We start from the raw sequence: 22,498 nt of genomic DNA, 5'->3' as shown, positions 1-22,498 counted from the left end.
CGTCGTCCAGGCCACCAGGGATGAAACGGGTTCGAAGCTTTCGAATGCTGCCCTGGCGCTCCACGGAACTCCCACGAGCTAAAAAAAGACGGCCAAATTCCAGCCACCTCAAGCTTAATAAAATAAAAATAGCAAAAGTCTGGGTGATGGTCAGCTATTCCTTTTTCTTTCCCAGTTTGCTGCCCCCTGAAGGCAAAAGAGAAACAACGAAAGAAAAAAAAAAAGGTCCTGACGTTGAGGGGTCACATGACCCAGGCAACTCCGCCGGTTCGAGCTTGCTAAAGAAAAAGAAAAAGCGAGCGAGTTGCTGCATGACTTGCAACCCAAACTCCCAACCTCCCACCAGGCCGCACAACGCCTCGATGCATCAGTGGTCTTCCCGCGGATCGGCTGCACTGCGATATCTCAATATACTCCGTCACCCTGGACGCCCCATGGTCTCTCCCCTTTCTCGGCTGTCCTTGGGGGACGTTGAAGGGATGATGAGTCAGCGTCAACGACAGTAACACTGGCCAATCAGAGGCAATGCCGCTAGTCCGGATGAGAAGTAACCTTATTGGCATGTGGACGAATGAAAAGCTGTCGATTTGGGCGGGGCATCTTAATAAGCGATAAGGCGCCACGTTGTTCCGGGCCGAGACCCGTTGGCCAATTAGGGCGGGGGAAGCCGGCAAGCAGAAGCCCTTGCATATCGAAAAAGAGGCAGGGAAGAAAAAAAGGGAGCACAGCACATTGATACAACCGAGATGCAGGACGTCGCGGGCTTGAAGGCACTTCTAGAAGACGCTGTCTCTGCGTGATGGGTGCGAGCGCTGGCCGGCTGTTTCGCGATCAACACTGGAAGCTCTGGATCTTGGGACTTGACGCCACCTTTTTTTTCATTCCTGAAAAGAAAAAAAAACCCCGTTTACCCGATGATAGTGTCACGACCTCTACCAATGCAGATTTAAAGACCCTCAACCAGCTATATAACATACAGGATAGCGAAGAGTCTTCGCCTAATCCAAGGAGAACGCTCATTTAGAAACCGCATAGCATCGCATTTCTTCATTCGTTTTCAGGATGGCAGCAGCACCTCGTTCTGCCACAGTCGCGCCTAGGGACACTCAGCAGTATGCCCTCAGCACTGGCTCGCGTCCTTACCGGTCACACAAAGTCCGGGCATGCGACTTATGCCGAAAGCGCAAGTCTCGTTGTACGGTTGATCTGCCCGGCCAGTCGTGCCTGTTGTGCAGAGTTCAGGGGGCAGATTGCCATTATGGCGAGGACAAGTCCAACCTAATAGACCAGTCGGCACCGACCACCAGCGCAGAAACCAAGCCCTGGAGCATGCCTCCTGATACCAAAGGGCTAAAGAGAACGCATGATGAGATGAGCTCGGCATCCCCTGCTAGAAATCTGATGGAGATTCCGCCGGTTGCATCTAAAGAAAACCTTGTCAAGTCCACTCCTAAAGCAGAGAATGAACAAGGCTACAGGCACGGGCCCGGAGAGTCCGTACATATTGTCGGCCCGGTTGCCGCAGCAGATGCGCAGGTTATTGAACGGTACAGCGAACGGTCAAATAACCACAGCCCAGACCGAAAGACGCCTTATAATGTCTATTCCAACGACCCAAGAAAACCCATTCTATACACTACTGTATCGAGGCGACGGCAGGGCCTCAGGACGACCGGAACCCCGGGCGAAAATCAGCGGGAGATTATCGAGCAGGTATTAGGCCCGTTCAAACACGATCTAGTCAAGATGTATGTTCCAAGAATTTACCAGCCTTATTGCGAAATTAATCGGTCACTCACTAGTGCTTCTTAGATTCCTTGACAAAATCAATGCTTCTTTCCCAATATTTGACGAAGAAGCGTTTTTGAGCGGGTATGAGGCTGAAGACGACAGTGTCCCACCCGCATTGTTGTGTCAGGTATACGCTACATCATTAATATATTGGAATCAATCGCCGGTTCTCGCTCCTCATCCAAAACCTGACGTCAGGTATGCAGTTAACATGGCCGTCGCTGCGCTCCATGAAGAGTTTTCGGCTCCCGGGTTGTCGACTTTGACCGCAGCTTTGATCGACCTAACGGGCAGGCCTATCTTTTCTACTACGGGAAATGCTATTAACAGTGGCCGCACTGTGGCCCTTGCACACTGTTTAGGCCTTAATCGAGATCCGAGCAACTGGAAGCTCTCTCGTGCAGAAAAGAACCAGCGTATTCGGCTTTGGTGGGGGGTTGTCATCCATGACAAGTGGTAAGCCCAGACACGTCTCATCATTATCGCTGTAACCATGTATAATTAACCCCGGGTGTCAGGGCAAGTTACGGCCATGGGGTACCGCCTCATATCTCGCGGAACCAGTATGACGTTCCTCTTCCCACAATCAGCGTTCTGGTACCGCAGGCGAATCCCACACAGCAAAGAGTCAGAACTGCACATTGCTATATTGCTTTGTGTCAGCTAACTGAGATTCTTGGCGATCTTCTCCCTTTGGTATACGGGCTCCAACCGAGACCTTCAAAAGAGACATCGAAAATTCTCAGGAGAATGAGATCAGATTTGGATCGGTGGGAAGACTCTTTGCCGGACTGGCTGAAAATGCCACAAGATCAAGACACACCGTCAACCTCGGGAGTCAGCAGCATGCAGCTCGCATTTTTGGCTCTCAAAATGCTTGTTTGTAGAGTTGAACTCCAAGTAAGCCTCAATACTTCCTTCGCCAGCACAGCGGCAAGCAAATCTTCATGACGCTAATCAATTGGAGGAGGAATGGCTACAGGAAGTTAACCCCTCAGACAACCCAAACACAGAGGCACGCCGATACTTCCAGACGGAATGTAGGAAGGCTGCGGAGGAAATAGTTCAGTTCATGCTCTCGCTCAGGAAACCGCAGTATCAGGAGTTTTGGATGTCCTGTAAGTCTAAGTGATTTTCATCTCCATACAAAGGAGACCAAGGCGATACTGACCTTAATTTCAGACAGTTCATACCACCTGACGTCGACAGCGACCCTTCTTGTCCGCTCTGCGCTAGAGACATCCGATCCGGAGATTGCTCGATCCTGTCTTAACAATGTCAGTATCCTCCGTGGCGTTCTTGAAAAAGCCCGATCTGAAAATGACTGGGATGTTGGCGACATGTGTCTGGATCACTGCGAGAAGATTTTGAGCAAGCACACCACCGAGGAGGTCGTGCAAGCGTCGGAGCTGAATCGAAACGCAACCATAAATCACCACGGTTCTGATGCTCCTGAAACCGTCGTAATGACACCGTATGATCGAGCAAACCACAATGATATTGTTGACGATATGATGTCCATATCTGGTACGTTTGGGACGATGGATGGCTTTCCTTTTGATATGACCGGAATCTGGGATGTATCTGGCCTACAAGACCAGGATACCAACTTCATAAACATGACGCCGTTGCCTTAGGAAAACTTGTAAGGAAGATTTTTTTTTTTTTAAAAAAAAAAAAAAAAAAACTAAAAACACTGCATGTTTCCTTGCTGGCATTGTATATATATTCTTTCTTGGTTTTAGTGATTGGGTTATGGGCGGCCGTTTTATGATTCGAATACCCCCTGTATTTATTATATATGCGGCAGCGTGTATCATACATATCGTTGCACCACATGAACATGAGCTTTTTATTACTTTCTTGCCCGATAAAGAGGCCCAGACGGATGGCAGAGAGGGAAATGCCCAGGAGCTGAAATGGCCTTGCCGCTTGTCCAATTCCCCGCGGGCACCGTTCTACGTGGAATAACACAAAATCTATTTCACCACCGCAACCTTAACTGAAGTAAACAACCAGCTCACTCGCTGATCGATCTTTATAGTTATTGACCAAACAGCCACCTAGTTGGCTTGCTAATGGCAAGCATGTTGACTTTTCCTCTCCGGCACGGCCAGCTGTTTTCCGCAGCGTCCATCACTCTGGCTTTCCCGACACACTTTTCCGTCTCAGGGCGGTTTATATTGGTCATTGAAACCCTTCCCCGGACCCCGTATTTGGAGTATGGGATGTGACTCTTTTTGGGGGAAAAACGGTTGATGCGGCTAAACCAACCCCCAGCAGCTCTTCCTGGACCAGAACAGAATGCCATGGTTGAAACATGCATTATCCAATCAGGTACGGACGGCTCTCGATCGCTGCTTTCAATCCCAGGTTAGCGATAATCGCGCGACCCCGCAAATATGAGCGCTCCGGATATTCGAGTTGCATTGTATATATAGACGGAGGAAAGCCCGTATGTTGATGTCTCTATTCTAGGACTATCCCAGATTGAGTGCTGCGCTCATTTGGCTCTATTCAGCCAAACGCCATATGGAGAGGTTGACCAAAGGCAACAATGATATCTACAAAACACAAAAGAATATGGTGCCTGCTTTGACTCCATTATGGTATGCTACAAAGGGACTCGATGCCGCTAAGGGTAATATAATATTAGGGTCACGATCCGTTATTGATCAAAGTATTTTAAGATGTTTGAAGGGGGTACAAGGCAGGTATGTAGTCAAATACCCCATTCAAACCTACGACTGTTGGTGTGGCCGTAAACTGATCTATATATCCAGCCGGATATGATGGCTGCTGGCGCTCTTGCTGCTCTGAATCGTCCGTTTCCGCAGCTCCCCCGTGTCCACGCGCTTATGAAAACCACTGCTACCAAGTTAGAGGCTGTAGGGCATAAGTTTGGTCTTCCAGTACAGGCAAGCATGATTGTACTAGATTTTAAAGCTGCTGGTATGCCAAATGCTGCTGTGGTTAATTATTGCAAAGAGATTGGCATCACTGTTTTCCCAGGGGGAAGGCTAGTGTTTCATTATCAGATGTCGACGGATGCGGCAGAGAGGTTGGTAAAAGCCCAGTCTCTAGTAATTCAAGATGCAAAAACCGGAGCTTTAGAATATGAGGCCCCCGGATGTTTAACATTATGAATGTTTCAAACTTTAATAATTCCAGCTAACCCGGTACCTTATCCTGTTCTCGTTTTGGAGATTTGAATGAGATGCATTGCGATAAAGTACATTTTGAACTTGTTTTAATATATCAGGAGTATGTAACTGAAGTTGGCGCACATCCATTAGCATAGATTGGAGTATATAATTCCCCAACTCCTGAAATTTAGACAAGGGGAAACGCCAAACGTTGAATAGTATTATGCTGTACATGCCAATATCCACCGGTATGCAAGGGAGTCTAAAGGAAGGGATTAATATCAAAGGTAAAGGTGCAGCGATATAGGCAGGGGAGGGAAGAGTCGTAAGACAACACAGTTGGGGCCTCATGTAAACATTAAAAAAAAGAAGAGGTTTGATATAAAGACAGGTTAGAAAGTATAAAAAAGGAGGAAGCAATTCGGAAGGATGTAGTAGGCGAACTCTCCATAGAACCGTCGATTAGCATCCAAACTGTACAGTAGGGAATGAAACCCAAATCGGCCTACCATTCATCAACATTCCTCATTTATGCCTTACTCCATTTCGAGACCCTGTTAGGCCTGGCTCAGGAGTTTGCGGCGGTTTATTTACCGCCACTTCCGAAGAAGCCTGTCAAGCTGTTCTTCATTCCTTTCATCTGTTCTTCTCTAGCCTTCTCCTCTTCGGCAGCCATTTCAGCCAGCCATTTCTCGCCGTTCTCTCGGATCTCCTTTTCGATCATCTCATATTGCTTCTGACCCCTCTCACGGATTTGATCCCAGAGCATCTTTCCTTCCTCGATACCACCTGATTGGCCATCTTCAAGACCAGCTATCGATGATCCAGCGGGCTTTATACCAAAGAGGGAGCTAATGCTACCGACACTGTGTTTCGGTCTCTTGGCTCTCTCTTCGGCCAGTTGCTTTTCGAACTTGTCACGCATTGCCTTCTCTCGCTTGGCAAATTCGGCAGGGATGAAAGTCCCTTCAAAGGACTTGAGGACAGGTCTGACATCATCGATGCCCATTCCAGCAACATATTCCAAAAAGGGAATCAGAGCAACGAGTGACTTGTCCTTTGAATCTCCTTTCCACTTTGGTAGTATGATCGCGTTTTCGGGTTGGCGTTTGGCATGAGGAGCATGAGTATCGATCAATATAACTTTCGAAAGATCGCGGTTTAGGTAAGAGAGGTCCTAAATTTGACAGGTAAGTAAAAGCTCTGAGTCGAATATAGAGCACAGCCGAAGAATTACCTTGACATATTCGCCATCCTCGTACTTGGTAGCCTCCCTGAAGAGGGGCCACCTAATAATTCTGTATGGGTCAAGCTTTCGTAGAACCTGGTCTGCCATCATGCTGGGTACAGTTGTGAACAGAACCAATTCATAATACTGATTGAGATAGCGGAGGAAGTAATCAACACCAGGTCTCTTCGCTACTCGCCATCCATGCTCACGGGTCCATTCACTGTGAACAAGGAGATCCTCGAGACTAATGACGAGAGTGTATGGCTGTCTAAACTGAGGATCTTCTTCGGGTAGGAGCTTTTCAAAGGCCGGGTCCTTGTAGTAGCTTGTGATATCGGACAAGCGGGCTTTGATGCGGTTAAAGAGGAGACCGAACCCCCATCCAGAGGGTGCATCTGGGTGTGCACTTTCTTCTTCCTTCGTATCCCAATTGCGACCAAGATATGCGGTACCGGCAATAGAGAGACCCAGGAAGGCAGCAAATGTCAGGTTAGTCATTTTATTTCTGCGTCTTTCAAGGGAAGAAACGTATTCGTCCTTTGGAGTATCACCACGACCCCCGTCATCCTCGGATTCTTTCTCCGGGTCCTCGGTCAAATTGAGGCCTCTACTGCGGCGCTTCGATTGTGACTCCATTTCTACACCCAAAGTAGACGGAATACCTTGGGTCAGATCTGGAAGAGGTTGTTGTTCTTGCTGACTGACATTTTCTGGCTCTGACTTCTCATTCTCGTTCTCGGCGGACGGTTGTTTTGACCCAGCCCCAGCTCCCGCCAATTGAGGAGCCGTGTTCTTTTGTGATTCAGAGGATGTCTCGAATTCGACTTGTTCTTCCGAGAATTTGTCTGTAGCCGGTGTCTTTGGCTGAGGAACAACTCTAGGCTTCTGGTCATCCGACAGGGGTCCCGACGAGGGAGCAGAGGATGGGATCGTGTAGCCACTGGGTTTCGATGGCTTCTTAGAGTCACGGGCATAGAATCTGGCATGTGAGGATGTGAGGGACAGCCTGGTGCCAGCTGTTATGGCCCTCTGTCTTGCGAGTGGAAGTATAGCGCGTGAAAGCATCTTGGGCTGTATGTGCCGTGACCTGACGTCGTTTGTTCAACAAATATCAGACAACTAGCTCCCTCATTGACTCATATCATGGGCTTGTTGAAGGAATACGTAAAAAGGATAATCCAATTTCTCACAGCTTCTGCTTCTCCCTCTGCTGTCCTGAGGCTCTGACAGAGAAAAATTGATGTCTATATAAAATCTGAAAAGCTTCAACCTTCCCAGATGGGACTAGACCCGCAAAAACTTGTATCACGTGAACTCATATTATATAATCATCTATTCCTTCGAGCCTTTTCGTGTTCAAATTTTTTCAGCTTCGGATTCTTCGTTCTTTTCCTCTCTCTCTCTCTCTCTTTTCTTTCTCTTCTTCTTCCCAGAAAGTTATTAATCGACCCCAGTGAGCGAAATTTGACACCTTGCTCGCCGTCAGTGCCCATTGTGTTGTAATAGCTGGGTAGATCAAGGCTATGTGACATATTTCATATAGCCATCGCGCCACCAAGAGAAACAGCTAGGGCTTCCTTCCTATGAGTTGCTTGGTCTCCGTCGGTGTCGACACATCGGTTACGCTCTTTTCTGTCGCTTCGTGTTGAATACGCTCTCTGGCAGCAGCTTGGTTTCGCTGGAGAATGGTAGACGAGCTACTTGTGTGGTCGGGACCTCTGCAGCTTTGAGCATTGTATGCCTTTCTATCGTTTTTTCGGTTTCGGACCTGCAACGACTACCATGATACCGCCATCCACTAAGGGCGTGAGTCACCAGCTGAAAGAGCGAGAGCAGGAAAACGAGTGTAGATTCTTCGATCTGCCCTGGGAGCTCCGGTGTAAGGTGTACTCGTATATCTTTTCAGGACCGCCCCGGATCGTGAAACCCGTCAGGCGAAACCGTAAAACAACCGACAAAGAGCTGGCCTCATCACCGTTCGGCCGGCACAGGCGTACAAGTATCATGCTGGCCTCCCGCCGATTCCACGATGACGTATCCCAATATCTCTACTCCTCGTACACATTCCGCATCTTTCCCGTACAACATCAGCCGTCCATCGTGCCGAACGTCTGCGACCTCGCGCCGCGATACAAGAGTGCGGTGAGGGTTTTACGGCTCGTGCTGGGCTCGAGCTGGACTGAGCCACCGGAATCCTGGGTTGTCAATGAGAAACTCGGGCTTAAATCAATGGAAGGAGTCCATACGTTGGAGATACTCGTTCTGTGCGACCCGTCAAACCCAATGTTTGAGCCGTTTCGCATTTCCAAGGATTTTTATACCAAGTTTTCATGCCGGCTCCTGCATGGCATACTAAAAGACCTTCCGAGTTTGCGATATGTTGTCATTGACGGTTACTCGTCGATCGAGAGAAATGGCGGCCTGGTCAGCGGTCTTGTTCAAGAAATTCAGACTACGAAGAAGAAGATTCGATGGGCTGGCCCCTTCAAATCTTCGAATCCATCCACGGCTCCCTGTTGATATTTAAGCACTTATCTGGATGTTTAATGATTCCCCGGTTTTCTTTGATATATACAGCGTTCCAACTTTCACTGTATCGATAGACTTTTTTACATAAGTACATACATTAATAGACTAAATATCACCCGTATAATTGATTGTTAAGTTATGAATGGGCCATTGCTCCTGTATATCATGTAGATGAAGTCGTATTTCAAAGGCAGGACATAATGATACATAGGCAACTGAAAATTATATTTCCTCATCAGTCTCCATCATGTCTTGCTGGTGTGCCTTGGATCGGCTGTCTCGAGCTAGAGATGCCTCCTTATCAATCATCTGTCGAGATACAGCCACGATGTTGTCCTCTATTAGCCGTTGACCAACATCCTCGATGTCTGTTAGAGAGAGAAAAATTCAAAGTTAGTCGAGGTATAAATATAAATGCTGCGCTGATTAAAGGGGTCCTACGTTTCTTGGGGTCCAGTTTTCCAACATATCGTGTCTTGAGCTGTTCCGGTGTCAGCTCCGATTCCTCCTTAACCCTCTTTTCGTATCCTTCAGCAAGTCCAACAAGCTTCTGCAGCCGCTCCACATTTTCGTTGCGTTCCTCCCTAAAATCATTCATCTGAAGAGCTTCAGTCCATACATGCTTGTGGAGGTTCATGAGCATATTCTCTTCCAGGCCAGTCTTTCGGTAGTTGATGGCAATACTGTAGTAATGACGGTTCAAGCCATGAATCAAAGCTTGAATGGATGGTTTATTAAGGTGTCCAAGGTTAGATGTGGTCTGACGAGGTTCCTGGCCCATGACAAGAGTCTGAGGGGATATTAATCGGAAAGCATCGATGACGACTTTCCCCTTGACGGATTGTATAGGATCAACGACAACGGCAACGGCACGAGGAGTGAGCTGTTCAAAAGATTGTTGAGTATTGATATCAACTGAAGAAAGCCAACACCCAAATCCTGGATGGGAGTGGTACCATCCCACGACGGTTTCTGGTCTATACATTTACTTATGAGTAAAAGAACAAACAATCCATGGAAGCAGGGATAAACTGTAATCTGTATCACTGTACCTTCCAGTCTGTCGAAGCATCTCCATCATCTTCGTCTGAAATACGGGGTCAACAGCTTCGACGCTGACCCCGGTACCGCTCTGGGGCATAGCGAACACATCTACAACTCTGACTGTGTATTCGTCCACAAATTCTCCCAGCATCAAGCCCATTACTTCCATGGGTACACCCGCACGACCGTGCCGTAACATCTTAAGAAGAGCCAGAGAGGATATATGAACGGTCTCGGAGTTATCAATAAGGTTGGGAGTATCCTATCCAGGCCATGGGTCAGATATGGGGTTTCCATGAAACACAAAAGGCGCCATGGCCATAGAAACAAGGTAGACATAGAATGATCTCTTACCCCCTGAGCAGCATTACTCATGCCCATGCCCTGGGCAGCTTGTAACATTCGGCTAAACCGTTCCATAATGACAGCCTGCTTTGCCTTATTACGAGGAAGCTTTGAAGTAAAAAGACGTCGCGCACAAACGGCCGGTGTCTTCCTAGCCACGAGTCACCGGTCTAGGAGCAAGGAAAGGCAGTGAAAGGAAGGGCAAAGGAAAGGCAGGAGTCGAGCTTGTTGCTTTTGCTTGTTGCTTTGCTTTGGCTTTCTAAAGTCCATGAACGTCGCTTTTTGGCCGAAGCTGCAGGGTGGAGCGCCAGATGGTTCCGGCAAGTTAATCCGGAAACCGAGTTCCTGCTTAGTCAGCCGCTCCTGTTCATGCATTTCAACTTCTCATCGCCCAACGAGAAACATTTCATCATTTCGCATTCTACGTTTGCTCGCAGCAGCAGCAGCAAAGCTCTTCACAGGACTCTTTGATTTGCGATATTGCTACTTCCACTGTGCTCTCCTCGGGCTATGGGGCTTGCCGTTTCTCTCTGACTGCTTGACCTCCTCTACCCCTTTTGCAGGCTTGGTTTACTGTGACAGAACAACTATATACCTGCGAACTGTTTTTGAAGCTCCTCCGTTACCCGAATTACCCAAAACTTGCCCATCATGACCGGGTTTGCACCGCTAGATGCTCCCGTTACGAATGGGTCCACGGATAAGAAGCGCATTGCCTACTTCTATGACTCGGATGTGGGCAATTATGCCTATGTCGCTGGGCACCCCATGAAGCCTCATCGCATTCGAATGACCCACAGCTTGGTGATGAACTATGGACTTTATAAAAAGATGGAAATATATGTAAGTTTGTCTAGCCCGTTGTTTCATACTTTTTGGGTCTATTTTTGCTATTTTTCAATACGGAAGTTCAAACAGGAAATTGATAACTGACGGGAAACAACATGATTTATAGCGCGCGAAACCCGCAAGCAAATTTGAGATGACGCAGTTTCATACCGATGAATACATAGATTTTCTTGCCAAAGTTACACCCGATAATATGGACCAGTACGCGAAGGAACAGAGCCGTTATAATGTTGGTGATGACTGCCCTGTATTTGACGGTCTTTTTGAATTCTGTGGAATTAGCGCAGGAGGCTCTATGGAAGGTGCTGCGCGCCTCAACAGAAATAAATGCGACATTGCAGTCAACTGGGCGGGCGGTCTTCATCACGCAAAGAAAAGTGAAGCGAGCGGCTTTTGTTACGTTAACGGTAGGTCTTACACCTGCTTTTTCCTTTCTTCGAGAACGAAGCTGACAACTTTTCATTAAAGACATTGTTCTCGGCATTCTCGAGCTTCTGCGTTTCAAACAGCGTGTTCTTTATATTGATATTGATGTCCACCATGGCGATGGTGTCGAGGAGGCATTTTATACCACCGACCGCGTTATGACGGTCTCATTCCATAAATATGGAGAATACTTCCCCGGGACCGGCGAACTGCGTGACATTGGTGTCGGCGCAGGGAAGTATTATTCTGTCAACTTCCCTCTCAGAGATGGCATAGATGACGTTTCCTATAAAGGCATCTTTGAACCAGTTATCAAACATGTTATGGAATGGTACCGCCCAGAGGCTGTCGTCCTTCAGTGTGGTGGTGATAGTTTGTCTGGTGACCGTCTGGGATGTTTCAACTTGAGTATGCGCGGCCATGCAAACTGCGTTAAATACGTCAAAAGCTTCAACCTCCCTACATTAATCCTGGGAGGTGGAGGTTACACAATGAGAAACGTTGCTCGAACATGGGCATATGAAACTGGCGTGCTTGTTGGAAATCAGCTTCCAACAGAGCTTCCATATAACGACTATTATGAAGTAAGTTTTCAGATTATCCAACACTCTATTCAGGTTGCGTGCTTACTGTATTTCAGTACTTTTCTCCTGACTATGAATTGGATGTTCGGCCATCGAACATGGACAATGCCAACTCCAAGGAGTACCTGGAAAAGATTCGAATGCAAGTTGTTGAAAATCTGCGGCGCACTACATTTGCTCCATCAGTTCAAATGACAGATGTTCCAAGGGACCCATTAGTTGATGGTATGGATGACGAAGCGGATGCTATCCTAGATGACCTTGATGAAGATGAGAATAAGGATAAGAGATATACAAAACGACGATTTGACAATTACGTCGAAAAGGATGGCGAACTAAGCGAGAGTGAAGATGAAGAATCTGCAGCTGCAAACGGTGTCCGTCGTCAGCCGAATAGAGAAAGGAGGCGAGGGAATATCAATTACCGTCACCTGGATGGGGACTCCACTATAGATAGTGGGATTGTCACTCCTCGAGACGAGTCATCCATGCCGGAGGAGGAGCCTGAGCAGGCTGATAAGATGGACGAAGCAGAAAATGCAGAACCTCCTGCCAAGCCCTCTCCTCCTGCAGTTGAACCGTTAACCAAGCCAGATTCATTAATGGAGGATGATGATACTCCAGTTGCCGAAACCAACGGTGCCGCTCAAGAGGTCGAGGAGAAAGAGCCTACTGTTTCCACACCTGCCTCGAACTTAGAAGTCCCTCATGACAATGTTGACGGGGACACCACCATGGAAGACGCTGATGTTAATATGGACGAAACTATCGAGCTAGAACTTCCAGCCGAAGAACAAGAGGAAGAATCTGCTGCAAAGGCTCCTGCACGGGAGACGACACCCCCCAAACCCACGGCGGCTGAAGAAACTAAATCGAATGCTTCTGGGGTAGAAAACGCTGCTACAGAGCCTACGCAGGTAACTTTTACCACGGAAGTCAAGGAAACAAAGCCTGATACTGATGCGTCTAAGGAGGCTCCAAAAGAGAAAGAGTAACTTGGTACTCTCCCCTTTTCCTTCCTGTTATCTTCTGGTTTTTCTAAATTGAACACACTGTTGCTATGTATCTGTTATTGGCGCTTGGGGAAATATCCATCTAGGAGTTTTGCTTTGGGGTCCAGCATGGCGAGGAATGACTTATGGAAAAGGAGGCGTCGGCTGTCTCTGACGTATGTTCCGTGAATACGTCAATTGTTCTTCTCTGGTTTTTTTCTTTGCCATTTGACAATGCCTTATTCTTTTCCAGTTTTGCTTTGCTATCGCCATCTAAACCATCTATTTTTGTATCCCTCCTGACAATCAAGACCACATGACTTCCAAATCGGGCATTATTTTAGGTCTAGGGTAAATCACGTGAAGATAATACGCTATTCTGCTTTGGGCCAACCAGAAAACACCGCCAAGATTTTTCTTTCTGCCCACATTAAGCGAAATCTATCTTTGCTGGAAACGGAATTTGAAGATAGCAAGTTGTCAATTATCGGATTCTACGACCACCCAGCCTTCTTACGTCGTTTTCCCTTTGTCGGTAGAAATCTGTCATCATGTCGAAGAGAGGGTAAGCCAGGCCACATTTTGACGTGACCGCCGATATGCAACCTCTTGCGTCGAGGCTTGTACTTCAAGCCTAGGAAGCGAAAAGCAGACAAGCAGAGTAGCAACGTCGCGAATCAGAGGAATATAGCTAACATGATTTGTGTGATATTAGTCGTGGCGGTGCCGCCGGCAACAAGCTGAAGATGACCCTTGGTCTCCCAGTGTACGTATCTGCGATTTCCCCAGGATCCGACATGAAATACACCACTGCGCCATTCGCCTACGAAGGACAGAAAACAATATGACAATACAGGCTATTATTTACAAAAGAGCTGGATCAGCCCATTGGGGGCTGTCGAATTAAGCGTGGATGACGGAGTTCTTTCGACTGCAGAACGTTACATGTTCAACTTTACTGATATCTGTACCCTCAACATAGTGGTGCAGTCATGAACTGCTGCGACAACTCTGGTGCCCGAAATCTTTACATCATCTCCGTCAAGGCTACCGGTGCCCGTCTCAACCGTCTCCCCGCTGCTGGTGTTGGTGACATGGTTATGGCTACCGTTAAGAAGGGAAAGCCAGAGTTGAGAAAGAAGGTTATGCCCGCTGTTGTTGTCCGACAGAGCAAACCATGGAAGCGACCTGACGGTGTCTTCCTCTACTTTGAAGACAACGCTGGTGTCGTAAGTTCTCATTACTCGACCCCCAGTCACTTCAGTCCTATAACGGAGTTGCTAACGTGAATAATTCAATTATATAGATTGTAAACGCCAAGGGTGAAATGAAGGGATCCGCCATCACAGGACCAGTTGGAAAGGAAGCCGCAGAACTATGGCCCGTAAGTCCCTTTTTAAACAAAAGTCAGTGCTGCAATCTGTTCTCGGACTAACTGTTTTTTCTTCATCTAGCGTATTGCCAGTAACTCCGGTGTTGTGATGTAAGAGGTTGGTAGCAGGTTACCAGGGGCGTTGATTCTTAATTTTATGTGATACGCAAAAACACAGTCATAGTTTTCTCGCCTTTTTCCATGTTTGGCTCTGGCGGTCATCCCTGTTGTATGAGAGCATAGCACTTCCCCATATGGGCCTCACTTCCGAGCCTCGGTGGGAAAATACCCGACTTTCACTGAGATATACAGTCAAGTCTCAAATACAACATGAATAATAAATCGGCGGACACCATAACTAGTAGAGATTGAGATTTTTTTTCGTAAGTCAGAATTGGCAGATATGCAGTGGTTTATTGAACATATACATCCATTGAGATTTATCCATGGAATACCTGTCCTACAGGGGCAATCTCTGAATGACAGGTTTAGACAATCTTGATATATTTCTCCAATGTTTCAAGATTATACTACATTATTGATGGTGTAAATGCCACTTTATTGCTATATATGAAGTGTTGCGAAAATTTCACAAAAGAACGCCAGTAATGCATACTACCTAGTAGCAAGAACTCAAATGATTCCTCCAAAACTCTATTCAATCGATCATATATTCATCCGATCTCATGATCCCTTTTGCTCACGAACTCCTGGACGTAGCTGTTTCAGGTCGCACCTGAGTCCTTATTCTTTTTCTCTTCGGTTGCTCCTTTTGATGCCCTCCTCTCGTCAACAAGGGGTGACCGGCTGGAGGTGATTAAGATAGTCACCCAGGTCAAAGCAGCTATGAGAGTTGCAAGCGCAACAATATGGATTACCCACCAGATATGCTGAATACCTAGCTGACAGGTTGTGATTTCATATTTCCATTCTTGAGATGACTCAGCATCGAACCAGACCGACAAAAGTCCAGCATTACCGTCAAATTCTCCCATCATCGAGCGTAGCGTGACTTCTCGAATAGCTGGAGTTGGTGTAAAGGCTGAGTCAAAACCTGCGTCACTGTTAATTGATTCTAGCACCCCTGCAGGCACCTCAGTAGGGTATTTCTTTGCATTCCATGACCAGGCGGCATCTGATATGTGCTCTCCTTCAGCAGCACCGCTTTCACTATCACTACCTATTTTCCTGTCCACGTAGTGAAGGACATCGCACCCAGTATGATCGTGGCCTGTCAAGATTAAACCATTACGCCCTTTCCCAGAATATGGGGCGTTGAGGTCTCCCGACATTCCAAATATGCCTTGCAGGATGCCATTATGACTAACATAATCACTTAGGTGATTTTGCTCTTTCAAGCCACCGGCCTTGAACCTCGGTTGATCATCTTTCGGATGTTGATCGTCTTCATTGTGGAAAGAAAAGTAAGGCGGGTCAGTGCACACTCCCTCCTGTTTGTGGAGCGGGAGATGAGTTAACAATAGAGTAAATGTTGTTTTGTCCTCGACAGGGCGTGAACGGTCAATAACATCGTTGAGATATTGGTATGATTTTCCTTGAATAGAAACATCTAGCGCTGGGGTATCAAAGGTAAGAGTGTTAAGCACAACCAAGTGTATAGAGGGAATTGCTCCAGACTTTCTGTGTGTACCATTGAGATCCAGAGCAAGCTCTGGCATCGGTAGGTTGAATCGAACATCCCAATTAGTACTGCCAAACTCCCTTTCAAATCGATCTATTCGTTTCTGAGAGATATCACCTGCATAGCCAATATCATGATTTCCAGCAATATTAATAATCCGATTTGACCAAGTATCTGCATCGATATCGAGAATGATTTCCTGGCCGATACTGACGCCAGTTTGTTGAGTATATCCATCTCTTCCAGTAGCCATCATATCATCCGGCACCTTCACACCCCCTCGAAAGGTCCTATTCCAGTACCTCTTTGAACGAATATTAAATTCCTCGTCTGACACCCATTGGCTCCCAATAAGGTCCCCCAGAACAGCGGCATGAGTCGGACGACTCCACCACGACAATGTTCTGTATATATGTGCAAGATAATAATCGTTTCCCAGAAGATCAAGCCGTTTGCGAATCGTTCCACCCAATCGAGGGATGTCCGTCAGTACCACATCGCGTATACTTTTCACAGTAGCAAAATAACACTCGGAGATCGAATCAGCGGATGTTATGTCTTCCCAGTGCTTCTTAAGCTGTGGTAGGAATGCATCATCTGGCTTAGGCAATGAAGTGTCGCCTTCAAGCTGCGGGTCAGCAAGCACAAGTAGCCGAAACGGCGCAGACTTGGGGCTTTGTTGAGTATAATCGCGCAGGCCAACGTGTTCGCGGACGGTATTCAAATAGGCATCACCGGTATATGGAGGGTAGAAGCCGGCGCTGCCGTTTGTAGAGGCTGGGAGAGGAAAAGCACATCCGTGGAATAAGGGGTAAAAATAAAGGTAACAAAGAGAGACAGCGGATACCGGCAGAAGAACAGCGACAGCCCGCTGGAGAATTGCGGGAAAACACAGATGCATTAGCATCCAATGTCTCTTGAAAAGTGAACCTAAAAGGAGAGTGTTGCTGATATCATGAACTGGCGAGAATTGATCGCACAGGGCGTCTTCGATCTTTGTACTGAGATTAAGCTCTAACTAACTAGTTCAAGTTGATTATATCAGCATCCGCAGCGTGGCTCTCTCATCCTTGGCACGAGTAGTTTGATAGAAGAAAAGCATCGCAAAGCGTATTCCAAATTTGATATGTAAGTGGAGTGCCGTGGGTACGGCAAAATATCTTTAAACGCTAGAAGTACAGATTCAGGGGTTTCTACGCCGTCGTCCATCCCATCTGTCTGGATTGTTACTCAACGTCTTGAATTGCACCTAAGATATAGGAACTATCATACAAATAATGAACAAGAAGCAAACAAGATTCATAAAAAAAAAAAAAAAAAAAAATCATATATTAAAGGTCGTATTAAGTAGATAGTATCAGTAGATGTGAGAACTGCCGGAATTCCCTCGCCAAGGGTAGAGTTTTGCAGTGCAGCGTAGGATGAGTGACCTCGCTATAAACATCAACAGACAAGCAAGCCATTAATCAGAAAAGAGTCCAAAATATTGGGCAGTAACGGAGGGATATAATAGATTAAGAGAGGAATTTATGGGAAGTAAATATAAATAAGGGGTATATCCGTGGGGACGCCTGTCGTGATGCTCGAACATTCTACTTGTTAAACCAATCAAGTGAGTGAAAAGGAGAACGGAAATGAGATAGATTTCAGATGGGTAATGCTTGAGGGAAAACATGAGGGGAAAATGATGCCCGGAGAAAAGGAAAGGACGAGTAAAACGAAATTAGAAGTATATGCGATAAAGTGGTGATGTAGGCTGTTTGTGACGTGAAAAGCAGAAGAAAAGTGAGCCCAAGTCAGTAGACTTAGGAGACGTTCACTTAACTGGAAGTTCGGGTCTGATCCACGGAAACCGAATCTGGGAATAGAGAGGTAGAGCCAGTATCTATATCAATCTTTTGGAAATCGGTAGTACTGGTTTCGGCAGTCGTTGCAAGGGTTGCGCTATTCGAAGTAGACGTATCACGAGAACTCTCTTCCTCCGGCTTTTGTGGCCTTGACATTGAATCAAGAGGAGGAGTTGGGGACGATTGAGCGAGTAAGCGTGCCTGCTTTAAAGTGATAGTCTTTTGTTTATTCGTTGTCTTCACAGGGAGATTTAGGTCTCGTTCAATCGTCGCTTTCATTATGGCCGCCATCCAGAGACGGCCTTGTTGGATATTGTCAACTTGGAAAAAGTGGATAGCTGGTTTAGTGAACTGGACAGCGCGGGAAATGCCAGCCTTTGGTGGAACCAGTTTGAAGATAAATGGCGGTTCTGCGGAGCTGTTGCGTCTGGAGCCCCCGGTCTTTTCCTCAGACTCAGTTTCTTCATGTTGAATATCGCTGTTAGATGTGGTAGTAGGCAGGGGTTTGGTTCTCGTTAGAGTGGCATGCAGGGATGTAATTGCATCTTGATCAGCCCGGAACACACGGTGAGAGGAAATATCAATTAGGCCACGCTCTTCAGTATCGTCCTCAGAGTAGTAGTATGACAAGCGACGGCCCTTGAGGATGAACAAACGCGGTTTCCAAGTTGTCATTAGGTTAGAAGATTTTTTCTTCATCCAACCATAATAGTCGGCATTTTCCATCTGTTCCTTTGGAGTCTTCTTCTCTAGGCCACGGCGATAGGCACTTGTATCTTTTTTCGACTTGCTTCGTTGGCTTCCATTCCCGTTCTTCATAACCGCGAGACCCTCGAGTCTAGAGCTCTCCATGCTATCCATTTCTAGGCTTCTGCTGGTCCCAGTCCCGGACGGTGTGCTGGAATCTGTTCGAGTGGGTGACTGTGGTAAATCCCTGCTAGATGAGGGTATAGGAGAGCTGATACGAGTCTTTTCGCTGCCAGTAACGGCATCGGATATAGCACGAAGCCCAATAGTCCTTCTTACCTTTGGCGTGATAGCCTTTAAGCTAGAAGTGGATGGTAATGGGGACGACCGCCCAGAAGCTTCGTGACTCTTTCCATAACCAACAATGGATGACAGAAGTCCTGTTGGAGACTCAGGTGTTGTCTCCAGGTTTGTAACGGTTGGTGAGTGGGATTCATCTTCAAGCAACTCAAGGGCACTGTTGGTGGTATCTTGAGAGTGCGTCTTCGGGTACAATGGCTTCAAAGAAGTCAAGTCTCTCATAGAACCTGTGCTGCCGAACCTAGTGTGCCTCTTTTTCTTATCGTCAGCTACTGCAGCAAGACTTGAATGCCTAGAGTGGCTGTAGCTCCGCTTGCTGGAGTCCCTCTTGCGAAGAACCCTCCGCTGTTTTTGGCCTTCAACATCGCCGCCGGAGAAATATCCTCGATCAATGTCAGGAGAACCACCAAAACCATTACTAGAATCATCCGTCTTGTTGCTCTCAGTTTTGTAGAATTGTTTGGTTGCTGCTAAGGAACTGCTTGGCCGCTGTCCATTGCTGCTGCTATTGGCTGTTAAAGGGCCATTCATGGTCCAACCACGATCAAAGGATGGTTTCTTCTCATGGGGTGGAGCTGGTGCTTTCCTTGATGCAGAAAATGCGCTAGAATCGGCCAAGGGGAAAACGGACGTGTTTTCAATAGAAGAATATCGATGGCGGTTGCTCCGGCGAATGGAGTCCGCGGACGGTCTGGTAGTGGTATCGGCATCATGTGGTTGGGATAATGGAGGAGCAGAAGTCTGTGTTCCATAAGATGTGTCACGATACTTCACTGTACTCCTGTCTCTAGAGCTGCGCGGGTTGTGATGATGTCTCTCACCCAAGCTAGGGATGCGGGGAAGATAAGAACCTGACATCGCTGACTTCGTGTGGGATCGATCGTAGTCTTCGGGGCTATGAGAGCTTCCCTTCCTCAAGTGCCTTGGGCCTTGTATCTCCTCCTGGAATGCTCTTATTTTATGCCATGTCTTGAGTCTCCTCCCCATGACTCCGAAATCGAACTCCCTCATATAAATAAATTCTTGGTCCATGTCTAAGAGGACATCACCAGAAATCTCCTGGGATTCAAATATATCGCAGTGATTTGGATCGACCCCGATTTCTTTAAGATGGCGGGCCATTTGACGATGATCCCACTTTCGAACCTGTGCCTCGCTTGGAATTTGTTCTTCCTCTTCGTCGGTCTCCTCACCACGAATGTACGACATGCGATGATCGGGATAACTGCTGTACTCACTACTGGAATCATGCACGCTATTGTTTTCCTGGGTTGCGATGCTGTGTCGTGGAGTACTGAAATTGGTAATGTGTTCGTCAATCACACTCAATGTCTCATTCAAAACGGGGCTTTCCTCTCCACTAATAGACATATTCCCTAGTGTCTCACTAATTGTCCGCTGAATGGTTGGAGATGGCTGGGCAGAGCCTGCAGAAGCCGGCCGCTGTTGCGACAAGTGGCCGGCTGCGACGCCGGTACCTGATTCGGCTTCCAAATCAGACAAGGGCTTCATGTCAATGGCGCTGACATGCCTTGAGGGCTGAGGTGTAGTTTCGTCATTCGACACTGGAGAGACAGGGTCACAACTGCTGCCGAGAGATGGAGAACCGACGTCAGGAGTAGCAGAGTCCCAAAGCGGCTCTGCAGAGAGCGTAGCATCCTTTGTCTTCCTGACGCCGATCTTGGGAGCGATGACAGTATAAACTATGCCACCCAAAGTTAGCCATCATAATAGTAGCAATTCCAACTCTGTGACAGCTTACCTCCAGGAAACAGGCCTGTTCGATTTTCCGTTACGTGTCTACCGAGGTACCAGCCATCCCCGAACCCTTCGTCGAGCTCAAGGAGCTCAACCTTATCGCCTCGCCGTAGGGTCAGCTCATCCGCACTTCGAGCATCAAAGTCGTCTGTTGCAATCAAAGTCTAGGTTAGCAAATGATGATGTTGATGACGATGAATATCGGTAGAAATGCTTTGAAAAACCACTCACGATTGACTAAAAGGACGTCGCCCGGATGAGCATCGCGCGCACTTGTTGGACGTTGTGGCATGTTCGATTATGTATTAATCACGATCACCCCTTGGAATAGATCAAGGAGAGGGTATTAAGAGAAAAAAAAAATTATTTGAACCCGTCGGGGTTTGGCGCCGTAAGACTAGGGTCTGCCGTAGACAATCCCACGGAGGGGACAGAGAAGAAGCTTTGGTCAGAGGATAGCCCTGGTTCTAGTAGTCGTACCCGACAAAATCTGTGACAGGCCGTTCGAAAGATTGGGGTATATTTGACCCGTCGGGTGCGACAGAAAGTTGGATGTCGACCACGGGTCGAGGGAGGCCGTGAGACGCAGACAACCGCACCGGAGTAAAAAACAGACGGAGTGAGAGAAAGAGCCGGCCAAAATCCAATTCTCTAGAGCAGTGTTGGTTCCAGTCAAGCTGCCCAACGTTGAAGAAGGAGGTGGGGAGTTGTGAGCAGTTCTAGGGGTGCGTCTGTTCTGGCTTGGTTCGACTGGTTCGACGTTGCAACTAACCGAGCTGAGGGCGGCGCAACGGGTAGATGGCTAGAGGGGAGGAAGACTCAACATGCGCAGAGCGTGAGCATGCGATGAACATCGTTGCAGCAGCAACTCGGTAGAAGATAAATAAGCAGCAGCAGGAGCAGGACGGGCTTCGTCGACGTCGAGGCAGAGGAGGAAGAAGAGGAAGACGACGAGGTGGACGAGAAACCAAGAAGTCGACGTGGGACGAAGCAAAGGCGAAAAAAGGCAAGCGCTGCTTATATAATCATAAGTTATATAAGCTGATTACCTAATATTGCCGAGGAAGAATTTTTCAGTCTTGCTGCATATATTTAGACATTACCAGTTCAAGTCAAGCCGCTCAAAAATCAAGCTTTGTGTCGATAAAGGTATGGTTCTGTAAATTTTATATATTCTCCGGGATTAACGTAGGATCCGGATATGTCTACTGCACCAGAGATAGGGAAAAGAAGTCCGTAATAACCAGGATTAGGTCCTATTATTAAGCTGCGAGAAAACCTCTTTAATATAAACGTATTGTTAATTCTACCTTGATTTCTACTAAGGTCGTAAATAGTATCTCTTTGTAAAGATCTAAATGTTCTAAAAAGTGCTCCATTTCTTAACTCGCTTTGGGTCTACACAGCGCCATACACTCTCCTTTTCTAGACTTATTCGTGCTGTTTGAAACCATTCCCCTAGGGTCTGCAGGTGTTCGGTAGCGTCGTCAAAGTCATATTCTAGAGCTCGTCCAAAAAAGCCGTGAGGTATTAGTGTCCACGTAACGGGCTTCTAGAAGGAAACATAGCAGAACTTTCAAAGCGAAGGCGACTCAGGAAATATAAATAAACAAAGAGAAGACATTCTAAGTCTCCCCTTAACATCGCCATCTCATGGTGGGGTTCGAGCGCAAGTGAGTCCGTGGTAAGTTACGGCTGTAAGTGACATACCCTCCCGCCGACTCCACTCTCCGCAGAAGTGACTGCCAAGCCCGGTAAGACGCGGTAAAAGCTAACTCTTCATTCAATACTGCAAAGTTAATTTAAGCGCCCGGGTTCGAACTTTCGAAATATAAAAAAGGGCGTCGAAAAGATTTCCTTTGCAATTGCTTGTAAAAAAGGCCACTGATAAAGAG

The 22,498-nt window shown here is 47.1% G+C and overlaps 9 protein-coding genes across 11 annotated transcripts; 5 read left to right on the top strand and 4 right to left on the bottom strand.

Moving 5' to 3' along the window:
* Window positions 1-369: 369 nt before the first annotated feature.
* On the top strand, window positions 370-3,428 carry TERG_06830 (uncharacterized protein; the record flags this gene model as incomplete). Its single annotated transcript, XM_047748678.1, has 6 exons — window positions 370-1,748; window positions 1,813-2,247; window positions 2,310-2,691; window positions 2,762-2,909; window positions 2,974-3,068; window positions 3,156-3,428. The coding sequence occupies exons 1-6, from the start codon at window positions 1,063-1,065 to the stop codon at window positions 3,426-3,428; spliced, it is 2,019 nt and encodes a 672-aa protein (XP_047604666.1). The 5' UTR covers window positions 370-1,062.
* A 1,155-nt stretch (window positions 3,429-4,583) lies between these two features.
* Window positions 4,584-4,937, top strand: TERG_06829 (uncharacterized protein; the record flags this gene model as incomplete). The annotated part of the gene is made up of 1 exon (XM_003232792.2): window positions 4,584-4,937. The coding sequence occupies one exon, from the start codon at window positions 4,584-4,586 to the stop codon at window positions 4,935-4,937; it is 354 nt and encodes a 117-aa protein (XP_003232840.2).
* Window positions 4,938-5,523: 586 nt separating this feature from the next.
* TERG_06828 (uncharacterized protein) lies at window positions 5,524-7,233 on the bottom strand (the record flags this gene model as incomplete). The annotated part of the gene is made up of 2 exons (XM_003232791.1): window positions 5,524-6,114; window positions 6,175-7,233. The coding sequence occupies 2 exons, from the start codon at window positions 7,231-7,233 to the stop codon at window positions 5,524-5,526; spliced, it is 1,650 nt and encodes a 549-aa protein (XP_003232839.1).
* Window positions 7,234-7,950: 717 nt separating this feature from the next.
* Window positions 7,951-8,688, top strand: TERG_06827 (uncharacterized protein; the record flags this gene model as incomplete). Its single annotated transcript, XM_003232790.1, has 1 exon — window positions 7,951-8,688. One exon carries the CDS (start codon window positions 7,951-7,953, stop codon window positions 8,686-8,688), a length of 738 nt encoding a protein of 245 aa, XP_003232838.1.
* A 231-nt stretch (window positions 8,689-8,919) lies between these two features.
* Window positions 8,920-10,161, bottom strand: TERG_06826 (the record flags this gene model as incomplete). 3 transcript variants are annotated; one of them, XM_003232789.1, is made up of 4 exons in its annotated part: window positions 8,920-9,065; window positions 9,139-9,674; window positions 9,750-10,003; window positions 10,096-10,161. In XM_003232789.1, 4 exons carry the CDS (start codon window positions 10,159-10,161, stop codon window positions 8,920-8,922), a joined length of 1,002 nt encoding a protein of 333 aa, XP_003232837.1. The 3 variants fall into 3 exon arrangements, with proteins under 3 accessions (XP_003232837.1, XP_047607051.1, XP_047607052.1); XM_047750285.1 differs by lacking the exon at window positions 10,096-10,161 and having other exon boundaries at window positions 9,750-9,940; XM_047750286.1 differs by lacking the exon at window positions 10,096-10,161 and having other exon boundaries at window positions 8,999-9,674; window positions 9,750-9,940.
* Window positions 10,162-11,519: 1,358 nt separating this feature from the next.
* On the top strand, window positions 11,520-12,940 carry TERG_06825 (uncharacterized protein; the record flags this gene model as incomplete). Its single annotated transcript, XM_003232788.2, has 2 exons — window positions 11,520-11,945; window positions 12,002-12,940. The coding sequence occupies 2 exons, from the start codon at window positions 11,520-11,522 to the stop codon at window positions 12,938-12,940; spliced, it is 1,365 nt and encodes a 454-aa protein (XP_003232836.2).
* Window positions 12,941-13,488: 548 nt separating this feature from the next.
* TERG_06824 (60S ribosomal protein L23) lies at window positions 13,489-14,424 on the top strand (the record flags this gene model as incomplete). Its single annotated transcript, XM_003232787.2, has 5 exons — window positions 13,489-13,502; window positions 13,653-13,703; window positions 13,920-14,166; window positions 14,244-14,321; window positions 14,392-14,424. The coding sequence occupies 5 exons, from the start codon at window positions 13,489-13,491 to the stop codon at window positions 14,422-14,424; spliced, it is 423 nt and encodes a 140-aa protein (XP_003232835.2).
* Window positions 14,425-15,034: 610 nt separating this feature from the next.
* Window positions 15,035-17,253, bottom strand: TERG_06823 (uncharacterized protein; the record flags this gene model as incomplete). Its single annotated transcript, XM_003232786.2, has 1 exon — window positions 15,035-17,253. The coding sequence occupies exon 1, from the start codon at window positions 16,856-16,858 to the stop codon at window positions 15,035-15,037; it is 1,824 nt and encodes a 607-aa protein (XP_003232834.2). The 5' UTR covers window positions 16,859-17,253.
* Window positions 17,254-17,391: 138 nt separating this feature from the next.
* On the bottom strand, window positions 17,392-20,895 carry TERG_06822 (uncharacterized protein; the record flags this gene model as incomplete). Its single annotated transcript, XM_003232785.2, has 3 exons — window positions 17,392-20,548; window positions 20,608-20,751; window positions 20,835-20,895. 3 exons carry the CDS (start codon window positions 20,893-20,895, stop codon window positions 17,772-17,774), a joined length of 2,982 nt encoding a protein of 993 aa, XP_003232833.1. The 3' UTR covers window positions 17,392-17,771.
* Window positions 20,896-22,498: the final 1,603 nt, after the last annotated feature.

The sequence above is a fragment of the Trichophyton rubrum genome (assembly GCF_000151425.1).
Source record: "Trichophyton rubrum CBS 118892 genomic scaffold supercont2.8, whole genome shotgun sequence".
Classification (NCBI taxonomy): domain Eukaryota; kingdom Fungi; phylum Ascomycota; class Eurotiomycetes; order Onygenales; family Arthrodermataceae; genus Trichophyton; species Trichophyton rubrum.
The sequence above is the reverse complement of the archived record's forward strand: the minus strand, read 5'-3'. Positions and strand labels throughout refer to the sequence as shown.